The sequence below is a fragment of the Carassius auratus genome, chromosome 27 (assembly GCF_003368295.1).
Source record: "Carassius auratus strain Wakin chromosome 27, ASM336829v1, whole genome shotgun sequence".
Classification (NCBI taxonomy): Eukaryota; Metazoa; Chordata; class Actinopteri; order Cypriniformes; family Cyprinidae; genus Carassius; species Carassius auratus.
In genome coordinates this window covers 19,975,402-19,997,221 of record NC_039269.1, presented here as the reverse complement: position 1 = coordinate 19,997,221, position 21,820 = coordinate 19,975,402, and the positions used below count along the sequence as shown (strand labels likewise).

The 21,820-nt window shown below is 37.8% G+C and overlaps 1 protein-coding gene across 1 annotated transcript; it reads right to left on the bottom strand.

The window, feature by feature from the left end:
- Positions 1-2,061: 2,061 nt before the first annotated feature.
- Positions 2,062-18,974, bottom strand: plppr4a (phospholipid phosphatase related 4a). Its single transcript, XM_026206442.1, has 7 exons — positions 18,498-18,974; positions 11,994-12,179; positions 8,440-8,569; positions 7,984-8,179; positions 6,539-6,596; positions 6,242-6,415; positions 2,062-5,144 (listed from the first exon to the last, which is right to left on the bottom strand). The coding sequence occupies exons 1-7, from the start codon at positions 18,573-18,575 to the stop codon at positions 3,642-3,644; spliced, it is 2,325 nt and encodes a 774-aa protein (XP_026062227.1). The 5' UTR covers positions 18,576-18,974; the 3' UTR covers positions 2,062-3,641.
- Positions 18,975-21,820: the final 2,846 nt, after the last annotated feature.

Genomic DNA, 21,820 nt, shown 5'->3' with positions numbered 1-21,820 from the left:
CTTTCTAGCAGGTGCGCCCATGCTGGACATCTGCAATGCTGTGGTGTGGTCCATGCCTTCTACTTTTGCAAGATTATATGGCTTAGACATGCCAGTCACTACAGGCGCTTCAGTCCTCTCATCCTAAGCTGTGCTCTTCGGATACACACTAGGCAGGGGTTTGGTCATCTGGCAGCATTGGTACTCGTTTCTGGCAACGTTTCCCCAAAGCGTTTCGACGCAGCTTGAGTTCCTGAAGAGGAACGTCTCTAGGTTACGTATCTCGAGGCCATACCCCTGGCACCCCTGCCAGCGCTGCCTGGTACTCAAAGCTGATGCCGGCTGCGTCTGGTCGCTTACGTCACCCCGCCCATGACGTCACACTCTTCTATAAGACAGATTAGATATGATATTCAGAGTCGCTCATGCTAAACGTGTTCCCCAAAGCATTTCGATGCAGCGTCTCGTTCCCTTGAGGAACTAGGGTTACATACGTAACCCAGAGACGATTTGCGAGATGTAAATTTAAACTTAATAGGAGTCTGGTACAGCTGTGGGCTTAGAGATCTCAACTAGGGCAGAACCTTTTGACAAGTAACATATTACAATTTCTCTTGGTAAAATGAACTATAACTAACCTGATAATACTCTTAAGCCAGTAAAAACTTAGTAACTACCAAAACACAATGGCTTCAACACATAGCAACATGCTAACAACCACATTTGAAACTGCATAGCAAGAAAGATCTGCCAACCATGCTGAACAGCCTGGCATAATGGAAGTAGAGTTTAGTACGTGCCAACACAGTTTACTTTTTTTTTTCTGTAGATTATTCTGGCCAAGAACCGCTCACTTAAACAGAAAGAAACTAACATGTAAATCAGTCACTCATAGGTTTGTGCATATGTGCTATTTGGAGGAAGATTACATCACTGTATATATTGAGCTATGATATACCAAAACAATAGACCAGCACAACATTGTTTTATGATGGCATGGCTCTAGGAGTGTACAGAAAAATAAGCTGAAAATAATTAAATTAAATTAAATTAAAAAAAAAACAACAACTTTATTTTGCTAACATTGCAAACGGTAACACTACTTCCTTTTATGGACTGTAAAAAATAATCAGGTCCATACAGCAATTGCAAAGCAAATCATATTTGACTAGATTGAGAAAATGCTTAGGCCTACTAGTTTTGTGTGCAATGAGCATCAGATAGTATTGAACAGATTGTGGGTGGTCTGTAGGAACATGCATCATCACATATACTGTAGAATAACTTTTTGCTATAAATAGGGAGCACTATACAAAAAAGCACATAAAAAAGTGATTATATACTTTTTGATAATTTATGACACCATGCAGGAAAAAAATGCTTATTTTGACTGTGATACCAAACATTTATTTCAATATATATTAAGACATATCATCCTCAGTCAAAATACATTGCTAAACAAAACCCCACAAGGCGAAACTTCCAAATATCTGTCAACAGGTTCAACCGAAAAAAAGCCATTACTCTGATGCACCATATCTGGATTAGAGCATAAAGCAAGTGTCTCTACGACACTCAAATAATAACCCACTGATCTGTCTTACATTTCAACAGTTTGTTGGCAAAGTTACAAATACCTATTTACACGGGTAAAAAGATTTAGTAATTATTCGGTTGATTCCGCAGAATGAAACAGAGTATAAATCAAGGGACCAGCCATCACTATTAAAGGCATCATTTACAAAAGAAAAGCAAAACAAAACAAATAATTTAGTTACAGTACATACAGTATTAAGTCACCATGCATATGTAAGGACAGGTTAAAGCCATAATGTGGGGTACAATTATACTATATAAGCATATATAAAACTTTAAATGAAATGAACTGTTGGTTCAGAGTCACTCTTTTAAAACAGACACATCAAAATATGTATATATATATATATATATATATATATATATATATATATATACATATATATATATCAATGAAAGTTAAATAATAATAATAATAATAATAATAATAATAATAATAATAATAATAATAATAATAATAAAACAAAAATAACCAACATCATATAGATGACACTGTACATGAATCAACTACATGTATCTGACACCTTGTTCAACAAACATTCTTATTTGGCAATATTTATGTATATATTACAACATGATCCTAACAAGGATGTAAACAATGAGCTAGATATACAAATACATAGTTTAGAACTGTTTAGAAATATACACTCCACACAGGACAAATCCTAGCCTTGTCTATTTGTGTATTTTATTAAAATGCCTTAGTTTATGCAGCACTTGTCATTATGCAGTGACTGTGCCCATTCTTCAGTGCCATTTGATGGCACAGACAGTGGATATTTAAAGCAAAGTCACAAAAAGCAAAGTGAACATCTGTCAATTCTGCACCGTAATCATTACAGCAGCAACATTTTTGTACAGTTACTGCAAGATGGAGCTAAGTTGTCACTAGCTAATAGGCATATAATACTTTTTGAGGCACTCTATGAATATGATTATTAGTATTTTGTAGACTTTTACAAAAATAAGCAATGAATTCCCATAGAACCTTTGGGGGCCTCCTATTGCTCTCATATTGTGTATGCTTCTCTGCAATGTGCAGTGAAGTATGAGTCATTTGTTTATGCCCACACTCTTAAAAATAAAGAGGGCACACCTCAAGTAGCTATATAACCCCATCCTGCCATGCAAAATGGGGGGACAAGTAAGAAAATGATGCACAATACAGCACTGTAAACTTACAGCAATGGGCCATAAAACAATTACACCTGTGCTCAAAGCAGAGTACAAAATAAGGGGGTTTGCAAATCAATATATATGAGTAAAATAGTGCTCATTGGTCTAAGGAACCAAATAAAAGTTTTATATTACACAAAGGCGATATGACATTAATTTTTGAAGAATGTTTTGTCCTCTGCTTTATAATGCCAAAGGCTGAGTCTCTATACATTTATTGTCTCTATGCCAGCAAAGAGCGCTTTCAGCTTTTTGAATGAAAATTGCTTATTCATGGTCACTAAAACACACAGTGCATATGGTTAAATAAGCCCCCTAAACAAAACATCCATTTGGTTAATACATTTTTGCTAAAACCCTCTGTAAACTTCACAATAACATTCTCCTATTTGTCTAAAAGCTATGAGTCTGATTGAAAGCGCAGCTAAAATATTTAAAAGCAAAATTTTCTCCTTAAGCATGAAAAGATGTGATTGAATGGTCCAGTATTCATACAAATATTTATATTGAGAAAATATATATAAATTTGCAAACTTTTTAAAAGCACCCACGTTGCCATGAGACAACAGACAATTCCGATAAGACAATGGATTCGATAACAAAGCTAATCCGAATGAGATAAGCAAATCAAACAATCACCTTTACCAAACAGTCCCAAATTGTATATTTTGTGCTTATGTTATAGTAAAGAGGCCTACAGAATGTAGATTGAAAATGCACAATGTTGCCTTACGTGTTCTGGAGAGTTCAGTTGTGTCTAATGGTCAGGGAATGTACAGTACATGTGTCCAGAATCACTGGCTCTGCGCAGTCCCCTAACAGAGCCTCTAGTCTTCAGAGTTCATAGAGCAGGACAACTCTTAGAGGATTGGTAAGGTAAGGGGTTTCTTTCACTCCTTGAAAGTCAAAATGGGGGGAGGTGTAGGGGAGAGTTTGAAAAAGTGAGGCAGGTTCCTAGCATTATCAGGACTAGGTCCTCTGTCGGGCAGCAGGATGATGTTGCCTTTCCTGCGTAGTGTGGAGTCTCGACTGGAGGTGGAGGAGAGAGTTTCTGAGGTGGCTTCACTGCTGGCTTCCACCGGTGTAACTCGGATGGTGGTGATACTCTGTTGGTGGTGGTGATGGTGGAAATGGGGATGATGGGGATTGCTCATGTCAGGTAGGCTCCGGTTGCCATCGAAGGAGCCGTAGCCGTCTTTCAATGACTCGCAACTTTCGGAGTCCCGATTCAGGTCGTTGAGCTCAAGGGACTGCCGGATGCTTCCTCGCTCTTGCGGTTTCCACCTCCAGGACCCGCTGCCATCTGTAGATGGTGGTTTAACCACAGGCTTGTTCTCAGGGTGGGCCTCCACTCGAACAATTCCCGCGCTGGGTTCCTGATCCATGAGTGCTTTGTAACGGATGGATCCGGTACAACTCACGGTGCTCCCCTCACTTTTAGGACTGCCGTGCAACATGCCCTGCTGCTTAGACATTGCGATGACCTGCATGATACGTGGCTGGCTGTTAGTCCGACAGGCGGTGCTCTTCTCTGCCACCTTCAGCCATTTCGCCCGTGCATTTCCGCCCCCTCCCCCACCATCATTCACCTCCCCACCATCCTCTTGATGTGAGGAGCTCACGTTCTCTTGGGTCTCCTCAGGGATGTGCACCAGTTGGGACGATCCTGGTCGTGACTGGATCGATACCCTTGCTCCACCAGATAGGCCACCAGAGTTATTATGATTGGCTAATGGCACAGCACTAGCAGCTAGCTTCATGTACTGTCCAGGTGGTCCACCACGGAGCTCACCATCTAAGCCCACGGCTGAGGGTTCAGAGCTGCAGCGGAGCTCCATGTTTCGCTGGGGAGAAAGCTGACCAGCCTCAGCCTCCATTACCTGCAGAGACAGCTTGCGGTTCTCGTTCTTGGTCTTCCACTGTGAGAGCAGCTGCTTAGAACGTGTGGAGTCCATGGAGGCATGGATAGCAGCATGGCGGCGAGGCACCGGTTCTTCGAATCCAGTTGAGTGCACACGGGGCAGAGTGTTACTAAATGACACAAAGCTCTCCTGGCAGAGGGGACTAGGAGGTGTAATGCACTCTACCTCTGTGCTTGCCCTTTTCAAACTGGACATGTTCTCTCTGTGGGATGGGCCACGTAGCAGGATACTCTCAGAGCGAGCTGAGGTGGGACGTTCCCGCATGCTCAGGCTCTTAGGGGGCAGTAAGCGTGGTGGATCTGTGTTCAAGTTTGGTAGAGGTCTCAGAGGCTCCCGCATGGCAGGTGGAGGCACCACTGGCTGGGGCTGTGGTGGAGGTTGTGGTGGCTGTGGTTGCCGGAGAGGAGGATGTACATGTGTCTTTAGTGATGTGTCTTCACTAGGTTTAAAGTTTCCAACTGCATACAGACCCTAGGGTAGTGCAAAAATGTAGAATATATACAGCAACATCAATCAATAGATGCCATATAGATCTTAGTCATGATATTGCTATTTATTTTTTTGCAAATGAAAATTTGTATTTGAGAGACACTTGTATAGTCTATTCAAATTGTTATATGGTCTCAAAGCCTGGTCAAGCTAGTCTTTAGCTGGTTTCTGTTGTGGACTGACTCAGTCATTAGGTTTGTGCTTATTTCTGACTGTCAAAGGCTAGAATATTCTCTGGAAACTGTCTTTAAGAGTGTTGAGTCCAGTCTTAGCTTTAGCTGGGTAGCCAGAGAGTCTCTCTATCACCATCTGTGACGTGCCCAAAAGCCCCTGAACCAGTCAACAGACCAGAAGTTTATATTTTTTCAACAGTGTTGTCTCAAGGTCATGTAATGTTTCACAACACATTTTCAAAAGATTACGTTTTTTTTTTTTTTTTTTTTTACACAAGTAATTGCTTTGCCAAGATATATTTTCAACATTAACTTTAGCTGAATGACCGACAGACTTGTTTTCATTCTCCAAACAAGTAATACATATGGTGTCTACATTGACTGAAGTCCATCTTAAGCCTAAATGAACTTTTAAGAGCTTTCCTCATATCACTCACAGCCAGAGTGTCAAACAGCATTACATGGTAATTCGCTTGACCTGATTAGCATACACTATGCTAAGCAAACAATAAAATCGGGACCTGATGTACTGATTTAACAGTGTTAATTCCTCCTAAAGGAGTTTTGGCATTGATTTTAATGTTAGAAATCACAGGGTGTACATAGCCCTCAAGAGCAGATTGAGCAGGAAAAGAAGGACAGTTAGTGAGAGAGAAAGAAAGAAATGGTGGGAGGAATGTGAGGGGTTTGTGTGGGTGGAGAGCAGAAAAGAAGCCACAAGGGATCTGCATGTGTGAGCTATTTTTATCTCCATTAAAACAGCATTGTCTTATTAGCACCTCAATAATTCTCTATGATTCTTTTCCAGGGTCAGGTTTCATAGAGTAATATGGATTTGTCACAGCAATATGTAAAGTGAGTTATTATCCACACAGCGCCTTTAAAAGCCTCAGCAACAAGACTCACCAGGTAGACGGCTATGCCCCCTCCGATGAGAAAGCCACAGTAGACATCCACGGCATGGTTCTTGAACTGAATGATGCGAGTCAGACCACAGATAATGCCACAGATGATGAAGGAAAACACCAGGAGTGGCTTCAGGAGCTTAGTTGAGTCAGTCAGAGTGGCATTAAAGTACATCTGTGGAAGGAGACCAGCCTTTTGACTGAAGTTTAATGAAAATGCCTTATAGTTGAAAGGACAGTAGGATTATTTGGCATGCAGTTTGAGTCAACTGTGCCACGAGTCAATTGGATTACTTACGGAGATGTACACAGCCGCAAAAGCTGCCAGAGTGGCGTGCTGAGATGGGAAGGACTTCCTGTAATGAGAGACAGCCTTGTTAGATTTTCAGATCATTTTCACACTGAACACATTTGAGGTAGTGTACCATGCAAAAGGACAGATGGGAATCGAAAGCCGCAGATAATAATGTCTATAGTCCCCAAACCCATATATTGCGCCAAACAAGATCAGAGCTTTTTATTTCCAAGAACTAAATATTCTGGACACACATTTCAATGTACGTAACAGAAGCGTAAGCCTTTGGACACACACGCACCACATCGACCCTCTTAACGTCTAATTTCTACGTTATACAAAATGTCTGCGTTACATATAATCATGGCTATTGAGAGTGCATGAAACGAGTGGAAGATTGAAAAGCAGAGCAGCACAAATGGATGTGTGTGGGTGTGCTGGAATGGGCAGCCGGGTTGTGAGCGAAGCAACAAGACTGAACTCTGTGTGGGTTTTACAGGAAAGCCATGTGCCATTGGACAGCGCCACATTCATTCTGCTGCCTTCACTTTTACCTACACTGTTTATAGCAGGGATTTTTTGTTATATTATAAGGGACTTATATTATAAGAGTTGCCGTGCTGCAGGCCCATTAAAATGTTGTCAACAATAATTTATCAAACAATCTTTGTTTGTGTGAGGTTTTCATACAGTCAGTCTTGAATCATTGCATGACACAGGAATTTTAATTGCAGATTTTTGATGAGAAATACTGAAATGTTACAGACATATCTCAATATGTAGTAGGAGTGAAAAAAAGAGAGAACAAAACAGAACAAAAAAATCAAACAGATTATTACAAATAGAGGCAAATCTCAGTACTTTGAGAATGTTTTTTTTTTCATACAGACCAGATAAAAAAAGGACTCTATTTACATTCTTAATGCATGTTCCCCATCTTATTGTGGTTGACTCGTTGTATGCTACTATAAAAAAAAAAGTAAAATATTTTTTCATAATCTTTAATCAAAATGTTTGGAAACAATTTAATTGGGAACACATAAACACTGTTAATTAGGAGTTTCTCGTCAATAAATTCCTACTTTGTTGTTTATTAATAGTTAGTAAGGTAGTTTTTAAGTTTAATTATGGGGTAGGATTAAGAGATCTAAAACAGAGACTTTATTTCATACCAAAAGTAAACTTGCTCTGGCTTGTCTGTCAGTGTTTTGTCAGTTTTCTCTTTGCTCTGCAGAAAAAAAAAATGCCCATCCAAACAATTCCCAATGGGTAAAATTATATCCTGCCCTAAATTTTTTCTTGTTCACAACATCACAACAACATTTCACACTGACTTAATAGTCATTATGATAAAATAGTATGTAATGCTTGGTCCAAATTTACACCATTTTTGGGCATGATCATGCATGTTGACGAGCTACAATCTGACACAGATACCGCTCTCTGACCTGCCAGAGTTGATTGCTGCTGGATCAGGCCCAGAGCAGATGTCATCCACAATGAAAGAGTTTTCATCACAGGAAGTGTTGAGGCTGGTGTAGTTGGGCTTGCACACAGTTAGGAAGTAGGGGGCATGGTATCCTGTGGCCAGCTGGATAATATCTGTGATGAGTGCTGTGATGCACAGGCCAAAAACATGGACCCCTGAAAATTAGACAAAAGTAGACGCACATAGCTTTTTCCTTAGTCATATAAAGCGTATACAACATTTCATAAGCAGCAAGAAGACTTCATAAGCTTACAATAAAATAGATGGCGCTTTCATTATTAATGGCAAACTCGATATAGTACAAGACTATAAAACACACAGAATGAGTCAAGATCAAAAGAGTATTCCCAATAATATTTATACAAGCTATATTGCTTTTTATAGAGTTGCAAAGAGCAGAAATATGTACACCCACCCACAAACCTCACAGCTCTTCGGATGTAAGAGTTGAAATTGCAGCCGGCGGCATTTATGTTAGCCTCTGTTTTGATGGCGATGTTTCTTCTGGCCAAGCAGCAGTACAGGATCCCTTCCCCAATCATAATCTGTGGGAAGATGGTCATCTGTGTTTACCCAAACACACAGCACCCTCTTTTTACCGCCATTCTTACACTTTCTAGTGGCTTCCAGGGGTAATTTCTAATACAACCACTGATACATCAAATCCATTACTGTAATTAAAGTAATCACTCCAATCAATCCATCCATTCATTAATTCATTCATAGCCATATGCGAGGGATTTCATTCAAATCTAAAGAGAAAATAATAATAACTGATGTGGGAAGGGGGTTTCTTGAAAGTTACCCAGACCTCCACTATCGCAATGACTAAACTGTTAATTCCATATAAGTGAAAAGCAGAAACCCATAGATTTATATGTACAGTAAATGCTTCTGAAGGGGGCATCTGCTGTGGAGGACGATATAGAGAGTGAGAGAGATGAACAAGATCAAACCCTCCTGAGATCACACTTGCCGCACACCTACAGTCAAGTACAGCACTCGAGTGCAGCAGGCGCTGCCATAACAGCTGGAGCTACCAGCAGGAAACACATTCACACGCCGCCTGCTAGCAAAGGCTCAGCTATAATACTCATACAGTACTGAGGCCCAAAGCTCATTTGGGTGATTTAGCATCGAAAAATGTTGTCAAGTGATTCAACGTGGAGCAAAAGTAAAAAATATGATGCAAATGTTTGGGCTGAGGTGGCCATTTGTACCGATGCTTCACTGCAGACCAACCACAGACTTACTTGCTGTGGCTGACAAATGCAAAATGCAAAGGAGAACCAACAGTGATAGCACTCAAATGAGCATAGCCCGCCTTGCAAAATTAATTAGGCCAGATTGTTGGAGCACCTAATGTGACGAAAACACCCAAGCGATGTGCTGGGGATTTGATGAAACAAATATGTCATTAAACATTAAACGGATCTGCTCTCTGATGAATATAGGTGGAGCGAGGCAATTTTAAGATGATGTTGATGAGACCAGCACTGGAATAACAAACCATTGTGAATATAATAAACAGCTGGGGCAATGACAGTAAGCTTTTATTTTTGGTTCAGATTTACTGATTTATATATAAAAAAAAAAAAAATAATAATGAAATAAAGTAAACTCACATACTGAAATTCATACAACTAAAATGTAATAATATTAATGAATGAATAATTGGTATTTGTAAAATGCTCTTTATGCCTTGCAAAAATGTTTTGAAAAATTGTATTACTTTTATTAAAATGGACCACACCACATGACATTATTAAATTTAGGGCCAGTTTTACTAAACAGGGCCAATTAGCACCATGGCACAATTCCAAAACAGCACTGATAGGCGTGGAAATTTCTGTGGGTGATTTACTCAGGAAGCGTAAATGAAAGAACACAGATGCAACATCTAATTTACATCTCGACCAATGAAATATTCCAAGCTCAGCGCGAATTAGCAAAGTCACAAATGAAGAATAAAGAGATCATTTTGAAAAGAACTGGAGGCCAAAAAAAAAGGGTTGCAAGAAGTTTTGATAGACGTCGTATGGCATGACTCCTAGTTGAGGGTTCCAAAAAGCAAATAAAAAATAGCATGGCTTGGCAAACGATATGTTCAGATAATGTGTTCTTCTGGCATTCTAAATGAAAAAGTGTGGAAAAAATTCCCTTCCCTTACAAAAGTTTTTTGTTCTCTGTGGTGCCTCCTCCTAGCAACAACAATCACAGGCATTTCAAGTGCAAAACAGTTTAAGATGTGCTTTTTTTGTGGAGTTAAATAATGGCGTGGTGTTGGTGCAGTGGATAAGACACGAGCCTTTGGTGAGAGAGACTTGGGTTTGAATACACCGTGAGACACCAATGTGTCCCTGAGCAAGACACTTAACCCCTAGTTGCTACACAGGTGTGTGACCGCTGACATATATAGCAATTGAAAGTTGCTTTGGAAAAAAGCGTCAGGTAAATATAAATCACTTTTGAATGATTTTAATGCATTCTTGCGGAATAAAAGGATTAATTTAGTCATTAAATGTAATATGATATTACTGACCCAAAACTTTTGTACAGTAGTGCAGTTAAAATATGACTCTCAAAAGCCACAATACTGAAACACTTCCAAACTTCCAGCTTTTGAAACCCAGAGGAAATGTGACAAGTTCTTGAAGATTTTTCCAATCTAGCTGCCTTCGCAAAGACAATCTTGTAAATCTCAACATGTATGCAGATGGTAAAATGCAATTGAGGGCAATTTATTAGACTCATAATTTTAACACCTAGGGTCTCGGTAATAGACTCACAACATGCCTGGAGAGGCTTAGTGCCTTGTCGCCCAACTGATGCTCGAAATGCATGCTGGGTGGGTGGCAGACAAAATTTCACTGACAGTTTGGGAAGAACAAAAACATGCATGAGACAGGCAAAAAATAATAAGAAAAATAAACACAAATGGAGATAGAAAACACAAATAGAAATACTAACAACAATTTAGCTGAGGTGAAAGCAGAGAGACCCATACTCAAGGTGAATTCGTTTGACAAATTTGCAGTCGTCCCATGTTTTTAAGTTGCTTTGGAAGTATTGCAAGTAAGTAAATATTGTAAATGTAAGCAAAAATATAACTGACTCATCCTGCACAGATTTTCAGATGCGAGAATGAGAATGTTCCTGTAATACTGCCTGTAATTGACCAGCAATCAGCAAATCATGGTTCATGGCTGAGACAAAGCTGAAGACATCACGTGATTTCTTGTACATGAACTAGGAATGTGTGGGCAAAGCTAGCAACAATTCAATGAAGCAAATTCAATGAAACTGGAGGCACACCATCAAATATAGATGAATTATTATTCACTGTATTCTTCCCCCTCTAAATTGAAATCAAACATTAGGCCTGCATGAATAAGTAAGAATGACGTCTAGACCAGTGGTTTTCAATACTGGTCCGTGGGAACCACATTGCTGCGCATTTTGTGAGTCTCCCTTATTTAACACTCCTAATTCAGATCATGAGTTAGTTAGGAGAGAGATTCACGAGTGTGTCAGATAAGTGAAAGTGAAAGTAGTGACATTTGCCAAGTATGGTAACCCATACTCGGAATTGGTGCTTTGGATTTAACCCATCCAAGTGCACACACACAGCAGTGAGAAGTTAGCACACACAGTGAGCAGTGGGTAGTTATAAATACAGCACCCAGGGAGCAACTGGGGGTTCAGTGCCTTGCTCAAGGGCACTTCAGCCATGGTTATTGAGAGTATAAGAGAGTACTGTTCATTCACTCTCTCCCACCTACAACTCCTGCCAGCACCAAGACTCAAACTTGCAACTTTTGGGTTAGAGGACCAACTGTCTAACCATTAGGCCACAGATGCAGTATGGAAGACCTACAAAATGTGCAGAGAAGTGGGTTCCCCAGGAGCAGGATTAAAAACCACTGCTCTAGAGTCTAGACTAAACAAGAGTGTCAATCTGGCATTTACCGTCACCGCTGGCCCGGCGAAAGCCAGACTGAAGAGCATGAGGAAGGGGATGACCTCCTTTGTGGGCTCAATGTAAGGCATGCTGAGACTGCGGTCATTGCAGCTGTAGCCTGAACGCACTGGCTTAAAAATATCTGTCAGCTCCAAGAAGTATAAGCTGACCACAGAGGACACCAGAATTGGGAGCTGTTGAGATAAAACAGAAGAAATATGATTATTAGATGTGTCTTGTTTACTAAATATGCAAGATGTGTTGAAAGCAACAATGAAATTATCCAAATTTTATCAGGCAAATGGTGCACTGTCCCACAGTTTACTAGTTTGACTCATCCAGGCTAATTTGCAAACATGATAAGTGTTAATTATTCCATTGACAAGGTAATCAGCTTATTATATCACAATGGAGGTACTGTATCTAATCATGTGACTTCTCATCTGTATTTTGCCACTGCAAGTATTTCCCATACTATGATGTAACTAATAACTACTAAAGTATGAAACTAACCAATTAGTCACGTTCAGTTTCCTGAAACCATAATAAGATGGCCATACCTCTTTTGAGCTACGTTGGTTCAACAATACAGACATTAATGGCATCATGTGCAGGTGATGGAAAAATACATTACACTAATTAATGGATTTGAGGTCTTTTGAGATACCGCTCTAATGAATATCATTTAGCATTATTTTATGCTTGACTTACACATTTTTGCACAAGTACACTCTTCAAAAACAGCACTGATTATTGACACATTATAATTTTTTATAGATATAGATTATTCTAATTAGACTTATGAGAATTAAACGTAGCATTCTGCCGTTGAAGAGTGTTGTTATATAAACTACAGCACTGCTCACTTATATAAATTTATATATTATGTAGTTATATAAACTACAGCACTGCATTAAATCATTAACTGGATTAATGATTGATCAATCAACTAATTAAACTCGTACGGCAAAAAATGACTAAAACATCATTCAAATTTGACAAATCAATTGAAGTCTAGTCCTTAACAATCAACATTTTGCAGGGTAAACTGTAAATATGAACTGCAAAACTGCTCACTGCATCACATAGCTAACTACACAAACTGGACCCACTTTATATTAAGTGGCCTTAACTACTATGTACTTACATTTTAATTAATAATTTAGTACAATGTATTAATTGTGTACATACATGTTTTTACATTGTACTTATATATATATATTAAAAACGTATAATTACATCTCTATTTAATTTCTGTAATTACATTTATAATTACACTGTTGACCCATACTTTACACCTTAAACCACTCTTAAACTTACCCATACCTCCAACCCTCTCCCTAACCTTACCTCTATCCCACCTCAATAGCAGTAAAAGTGTTTTACAATACAATATGAACACAATAAGTACATTGTACTTATTTTTTTTATGTGAGTACATAGTAGTTAAGGCCACCTAATATAAAGTGGGACCCACAAACTTCCTAGTGGTTGTTGCTCAGGAAATTCCCTGCTCATTTGCATAAAGTTAAACTTTTCTTAACTTTGTCACATGACTCACTCAATGGTACACCCTGCATAAGTCACTGGTGCTCAAGTCACAGGAAGTAACCAGCTCTCCACTGAAAATGTATGGGATAATGTTGTTGCTGAGTGTCACTGGTGGTGTGAACTTTAGTGTGAAGATAATTTGAATAATCTGAAGAATTTTTTACAAGATAAAGAACCTTTTGAGGAATGCAAAGATCCCATGGATTTTAAAGTTTCTTCATGGAACAATAGATGCCAGTTAGTTTGCTTAATGTTTAAGAGTGTATATACAGTACTGTGCAAAAGGCTTAGGCCATTAGTATTTTCACCAACAAATATGGTTTTAAGTCAGTTATTTCTATCTTTTGCTGTAGTGTGTCAGTAGGAAATATCAGTTTACATTTCCAAACATTATTTTTGCCATTAATTGTAATAATCTAGTGAGATTTTTGTTTGCACAAGGAGTCTGACAACAGCCAGTGGTCCACACAGAGATCGGATCTCATCATCATCCAGTCTGTCTGGAGTTATATGAAGAAACAGAAGGAACTGAGGCGGACTCAATCCAGAAGAACTATGGCAATGTTTTGCAAAGCTACAGTACTCTGCAAAGTTTTAGGCACTTGTGTAAAAATGCTGTAAAGTGAGGATGCCATCAAAAATAATGCCATAAATAGATTTTTATTAATTAACTTCTATTAACTTAACTAAATTAAATCAACATTTGGTGTGACCACACTATGTGCAGGTACTGTAGCTTTGCAGGTAGGTTTCTTGAAGTGTCTTGGAGAGATTGCCACAATTCCTCATGATTTAGAGCACTGGCTGTTGTCAGACTCCTTGTGCAAACAAAAATTTCACTGGATTATTACAATTAATGGCAAAAATAATGTTTGGAAATGTAAACTGATATTTACTACTGACAGACTACAGCAAAAGATATAAATGATTTTTGTTGGTGAAAATACTAGTGGCCTATACTTTTGCTCAGTACTGTATATTCAAATGGAATGGACAGTAAAGAATGTACTGCATGTTAGGATTGCTTGTTGTAACATATTTTATAGTAGGCTAACAATGCTTTTGGGGAACACACCCCAGATCCGCTGTTAGCCTTTTAAATCATATTTCCTCAGATTAGTTAATAATACCCCAAATTATGTCTCCAAAAAAAAAAAAAAAAGAAAACGCTCTTGGTGCTGAAGCAGAAAATGCATTGGGAGATCCTTGCTTCTAAAAACCTGAATGACAAAGGCTGTGTATTGGTCCTTGTCAAGCTAACTGCTACAATCAGCATTATACATATACTGTGGGTTTGGATGAAGCTATGCTGGAGTTAAATCCCCTGAGGCTTTTCACACTCGTCATCGGTACTAGGTTCACGCTAAGGTTAGACAGAAGATGTGTGATTACGGGAGAATAAAGGTTATTCTCAGGTGAATATGCATGGAACTTCTTTAGATATCCTAGAATTACTGTTGTCATTGACACCGTTCACCCCATAGTATCTCAAAGAACAAGAATCAGCTGGAAATGTCTTCAGCTCCCATGAGGAAATATATTGTGCTGTGCTATGCAAAGTGAAAATATGCCATCATACTGAATAATTGCGATAGCTTGAGCGGACAGCATGAAGATCAAAGGTGGGGGTAGGGGGTTTAATTACTGTAATCAAGCCCCTTCTAAAAAGGGGAGAACATCTGCAGAAAAAGCCCCTGTGGTTTAAACTCCTAGTGAAGCTGCATCTTACAGCACAAATACTAATAACCTCTATGATAAGCACTGGACCAATTGGAAATCATTCTAAACTGTGAATATCAGTTATTGTCTACGGTCCACCCATAATTCTATAGCAAACAAATTAATTCAGTAGTTTTACTGTATATTTGCAGATGTTTAGCAGTGAATTGCAACTGAAGATGTCTTTAACCTTTGACCTTAAACATTTCTCATTTATTATTTTATGTTATCACAACACAAACAGACAGCTTACATTGCAATATATAGGCTACCTTTTAATGTAAGCCATCAAAACTTGCATAATGCTTTCTAACAATAATGTAACAATTTACCTCTTCTTTAAAAAAATATAAAAATTTGATTTGTTATTGGCTGTTTTTTTAATCATCGTTCAATAATATATTGTCTGAAATTTTATATTTAAAGGTTTAGTTTACTTAAAAAATAAAATAATGTCATTAATTACTCACCCTCATGTTGTTCCAAACCCGTAAGATCTTTGCTGTCTACTACTCACCCAGTCTTTAAAAACATACTAAACATTCTGTTTTGATGGCTAAATTGACGTACAGCACTTCATACTGTTTACTTTAGTTTATAGCTTTATTTTTAGGTTACACTTTATTTTAAGGTGTTTTGTTACAGTATAATTATAAGTACTGAGTAATATTAAAGGGGGGGGGGGTGAAATGCTATTTCATGCATACTGAGTTTTTTACACTGTTAAAGAGTTGGATTCCCATGCTAGACATGGACAAAGTTTCAAAAATTAAGTTGTACGTTTGAAGAAGTATTTTTGGAACAAAAATACTCCTTCCGGTTTGTCACAAGTTTCGGAAAGTTTTTTTCGAGTATGGCTCTGTGTGACGTTAGATGGAGCGGAATTTCCTTATAAGGGCACTTCTGCCAGAAGAGCGTGCGCTCCAGTATTGCAGAGCAATGAGAGAGCACAGGCATTCACTGATCAGAGCGAGAGCGTCGCGAAATGTCACAAAAGGAGTGTGTTTTTGGTTGCCAGGGCAAGACAACCCTGCACAGATTACCAAAAAAAACAGCATTAAGGGACCAGTGGATGGAGTTTATTTTACAGAGCATCAACGGAGTTGTGCAAGTGTTTTTGTTTGTTCCCTGCATTTCGAAGATGCTTGTTTTACAAACAAGGCCCAGTTTGACGCCGGATTTGCACATCATTTATTTCTTAAGGATAATGCAGTCCCAACGAAAAAGGTTCACGATCGTGTGTTGGATCCGCAGGCGGTGAGTAAAACTGCTTCAAATATCTCTGCCTCCTTGTTAGTGCGTCCCCCTCCCCTCCCGGAGACCCGGCTTCAAGCCCCGCTCGGAGCGAGTCGTCGCTGCTGCTGCTCTCGTTCAGTTTCAGCCTTCACAGCTTCCAAACGCTCTCAACACAAAAGCCTACTGGCGCTCGTGATTCTTTAGCTCCGCCCACACGTCACACCTCCAGCCTGTCGTGTTTTTCCGGGAAAAATCGGTACAGACTATCTTTCTCTTATGAATATAATAAAACTAAAGACTTTTTGGAGTTATGAAGGATGCAGTACTACTCTATAGGTACTCATGATTAACAGGATATTGAGTGAAAACGAGCATTTCACCCCCCCCCCCCTTAATTAATTACATGTACTTACTATGGCTATGATTAGGGTTTGTTTTAGGGTTACATGCATGTAATAAGGACACCTTAAAGTGTTACTTATATAAAATAATATACAATTTCAATATTTGCTATTTATTAGTTATCTGCTAAAAGTATTTTTATATCATTTTATATCAGTAAATCAGTACAATTATATTATGCATTTTTAAATCATTAAATTGCTAGCCAAACATGGCTGAAGAATTTAATAAAAAGCTATTTGATATTTAAAAAAAACTGTTTTTCCATATTTTATTTTTTTATAAAATAGGAATGTATTGGCCAGAAAGCAGTGTGGAATATTAACTTACAACCTAAACTAGTCTGCCAGCATAGAGTGTCAAAATAATTGTTTTATTTTAATTTTTTTAATGAGAGGACAAATTAAACTTCTCGGTCGTAGTTCACTTAGTAAACTGAAATATTAGTGAAACAGGGAAGTTAATTAGGCAAAATTAGTGAAGCAAAGCATATTAAATTACATCATTTTTAATGCATTCTCATCTTAGAATAGAAACAAGGTCTCTGCAGCAAGGCTACTCTATAGAAGGCAACCAGGTCACACCTGAGAACATGATATTAATTTCAGTGCAGCCAAGAGCTTTGATTCTGTCTGATTTGAAAATACAGAGTCTATTCCAGGTAAGTTGTTTACAGGACCTTACATTTGATATCTGGATGAGGACACGTTTCTATCATGAAATCTTTCTCACTACTAATTACATACAGTAATATGTGAAGTCATTGCATTTTTGCAATGAGGCACTCACAAGTCTTGTTAGAAAATATCTTGTAGTAGTGCATTATGCCCACATTCAAGATGAATGATTTTTGTTAAAACCGAATAGAAAGCCAATAGTCTATAGTTCATGACCATGGTTTTTAATACATACAACAGAATAGTTTCATATTCTTTGATATTCAAGAAACATGCAATTCAGCACTGCAGCTTGACAAGTAAACAAGACAGATCAAAGACTGCAAAGATGCCATCTCCATGACACCAGTGATCAGCACTCATTTGTCTGTGATATGTAGGCCATGTCAGATTAGCCTTCATATATTAACTGTGTAAATTCCAACCCCAATATCGCCCTCTTAATTTCCATGAGAGACAGCATTGTTTATATCTTATTTTAAAACATATATTAATAAGGTTTCCAGTCCAGTGATGACGATCTTCTTCATTTAGACTTTAAACTAACAGGCAACTCTATTAAGGCCATGTTGACCGTGTCAGCGCAATTAGGAAAAGAGTGTTTTTGAATGGCAGGCATAAAAAAGTAAGCCAAAATTTAATGCGCAAAAGCCAGAACACATTTTTTTTTTAACCGTAACATTAACATGACATACAACAACAAGTGTAAAGCATTTGACCTTCTCAGTTTTCACGACCAGAACAGCATACAGTATTCCTATGTAAAGTTAACGAGCAGTCATGAAGAACTGAACACTGACTATGGTTCCAATCCGCTTGACTGCTTTGATTTTGAACGTGACCATCGCGTGAATGAAGACAGTCTTCTATTAATTAGACATGATACAAATAGGAATGGCTCTCTCAGTGTGTTCTGCGCTCACTTACCTCCACGAAATAAAAGCACGGCAGCAAGGTAACGCTGTCTTTTGTCATCTTGCTTTTGAGTCTTTCCTTCGCAGACATGATAAACGATACGTCCCTAAAAAAAAAAAAAAAAAAAAAAAGAACCCGGTGCACGGAGAGAGGAACACTGAATCCCACCTGGTGTAATTTCTCCCCGTGTGCAGTAATTGCGCTTCTTTAGGCTGTCGCTTTCTCCATCCCCAAGTGCGTTTTTACTGCGGATACAGACACACGGAAAGATGCTGTACCAAACCTGGCGACATCATGACTGAAACCATGACAACACAATCGCCATCCCCTGAGGACGCGCCGATGTCCAACACCGATTAATGATCCAAGCCAACCTTCAGCCTTCTGATTAGAGGCAATATGCTGACCAGCTGACGTCAGAGGTGTGCTAAAAACCCATTTTCACTAGAAGCGAGCGCGCGCGCACGTGCGCGTGAGAGAGGTGGGGGCGTTCACGCTTCTGCACACTGTTATGATTGTTAAATGGGTCTCAGATGGGTTGTAGATAAGGCGTTGTCTTTAATAAATACATTGTATTTGATAATATGTTGTAATACATGTACAGTATTACTAATATATTGGAGAAATGGTTTTTAGAAAAGACGCTTTAATGATTTGCAAGTCATAAATCAAAGTAGTCAAAACATTGTAAAATACCTCATATCCAAAAAAAAAAAAAAAAAAAAAAAAAAAAAAAAAAAAAAACCGTTCGGTCCCTAAAATGATCGCAGAGCGTCAAAGAATGCTGCTAAGTTGAAGTGTAAAAAAACTGCATAAAGTATTCATATTTTATAGTAGACATCTAACTTGCGTGTGTTCCTAAATAATAAACATGCTAATATGTTCTTCCTTCTATTAAATAGGCTTATGCATAAAGTGATAAGCGAATAACAAAACGTCAAAATTAGAATAATTGTCTGGAGCCTGTATAGATAATTAATGACTCGGTAGAACTTTTTTTTTATTAAGCATGACTCGGGGTTCTTCTAAACTCAATTTTCTAAAGTTATTCAGAAATAGTATAGGCGACATAAATCTGCTTTGAATTTTGTTTTAGTGTACACACGCGCCATCTACTGGATATTTAATTTTACATAGGATGAGTGACAATTGAATTCAATTTATAATGAAGTTCTAGCTCATTTCTAGATCCAGTTTTATCCTACTGTGGAGTAAGTTTTTCTTTAATTTTTTTTTAATCTGAATTCTTCTTCTTCTACTAATTTTTCTATTCTTCTTCTTCTTCTTCTTCTTCTTCTTCTTCTTCTTCTTCTTCTTCTTCTTCTTAACTTTATTTGCTTTACTCACAAAAGAGGTTTATTTTCCTCATCAACATACTTGAGTTGTTTTGATGTAGTAAAAGCAGTCCTAGGTGCATGTCTTAGGTGCACCATAAGTGTGAGAAAAGAAATGCTATTTTACAACTACTAGTAAGTTTTAAAGCAGAATCGAATAAAGTTCTGTATTAATTGTCAGGATGATGTTTCACAAACTCCATTTAGGGTCCTTTGCATGCTCAATCCCATCATGATTTTCTCTGCACCAAATCCAGTACGTGATTCAGTTTGTTTATTCATACGTTCAGCTTGATCTGTCAATTGAGAACAATATGCATAGTCGAAAAAAAATCATTATGTGCTGTACTTAAATACAGCATTCAGATATACAGTAGGTTAAGATATAGATATAAGTGATTAGCATCATCATGAAATGAACTTTCCAGTCAAGCTGTTTTGTCTCCCCCTCATGGGTGCCATCATTATTATCTGGCATCACATGACAAGCCTTGTATTGTTATTAACAGAAGTATTACTGCTTCTACTAATATTACTTACTTCTACTACTACTACTACTACAGCCGCAAAAGTAATTATGATAAATTATAATAATATGCAGAAATCTATAGGCAGAGCAGCTCAAAAGTTTTATGTCCATGCTGAGTATGTAAAGCAGTGGTTTCCAACATGTGGTCCTCACAGTCCCTTGCACAGGACACAATACTATGCTTTATGGTCAAAAACGCAAAATGGTTGCTTTTGACTGAAAGACTTTTGGTCCAATGCCTTTGATACACTTAATACTGCTCTTAATATAGATTTGGGCCTCAATCCCTTGACTGCTCTTTTTGGCAGTATCTCATTCTCGATGTCTGATCTCGCCTGGTTATTGCCTTTACCATTGTTATGGTTAGATGAGAAACACATCATTCCTCCATCATATGATACACACACACACTGTGAACACACACCCAGAGCAGTGGGCAGACATTTATGCTGCGGTGCCCGGGGAGCAGTTTTGAGTTCGGTGCCTTGATCAAGGGTCATGGTAGGTATTGAGGGTAGAGAGAGCACTGTACATGCACTCCCCCTTCGATTGCGAGTCAGACTCTCTAACCATTTAGGTCACGACTAAAAAGAGGAAAGATAGATAATAAAGAGAGGAATGTTCATTTATTTGTTTTATCTTTCTATTTATTATTTTTATTATTATCTATTATTGTTGTTATTTATTTTTATTTATATTCATTCATCTTTATTTATTAGCTTTTTTATTATTATCAATTATTCCCTATTTATTTTATTTTTCCCCCTTGTGGTATATATACTGTATATATTATTGTGTGTTTTGGAGGATTCTGGGTGGGTTTAAATTGGGATAATCTGTAATCTCTTATTCTTCACTGAAAGTATCATTATGTATTGTCTTGTTAAATACATTTTTTTTTTAAGTTTAAAAAAGTGAAATGGTTTAAAATAAATAATAAATTAATAAATGCATTTCTCAGAATGCTCCAAATGATCAGGCACTGAAAAATAAAATAAAAAAATAAAACAACCCAAGTCAATGAGTGTGTGTGTGTGTGTGTGTGTGTGTGTGTGTGTGAGAGAGAGAGAGAGAGAGAGAGAGAGTGTGTAGGAAACAGTATTTTCAAAACAAGCCTCTTAAAAAAATGCTATATAATAGGAGCACATGAAAAATTTAGGTGAACAAATATAAGAAAGACATTTAAAGTACTATATTATTACTGTATTACATTAATTGATTGGTTCATTCATTCATTCATTCATCTTTGTTTAATCATATTTTATGTTTAATCACACTTTAGGGTTATATTTAATATCAAGGATTTTGTTAAAATAACACTATAGGTCAAAAGCTTGTTTATCTCTTCCTGAACACTTTAGTTCCCAAAACATAAAAAAAAAAATAAAAAAAAAAATAAATAAAATATATTTAACGATATATTTAACGAGGCACCACGCATGCTTCATCAAACCAGTGATAGTTATACACTA

What these genes read in the sequence shown, in the direction of transcription:
- plppr4a (XM_026206442.1), bottom strand. Translation starts at nt 18,575, where the DNA reads ATGTCTGCGAAGGAAAGACTCAAAAGCAAGATGACAAAAGACAGCGTT. An exon ending in CGTGCTTTTATTTCGTGGAG is followed by an intron (nt 12,180 to 18,497) that starts GTAAGTGAGCGC and finishes TTATCTCAACAG; the next exon opens with CTCCCAATTCTGGTGTCCTC. An exon ending in AAGAGCTGTGAGGTTTGTGG is followed by an intron (nt 8,180 to 8,439) that starts GTGGGTGTACAT and finishes TCTAATTTTCAG; the next exon opens with GGGTCCATGTTTTTGGCCTG.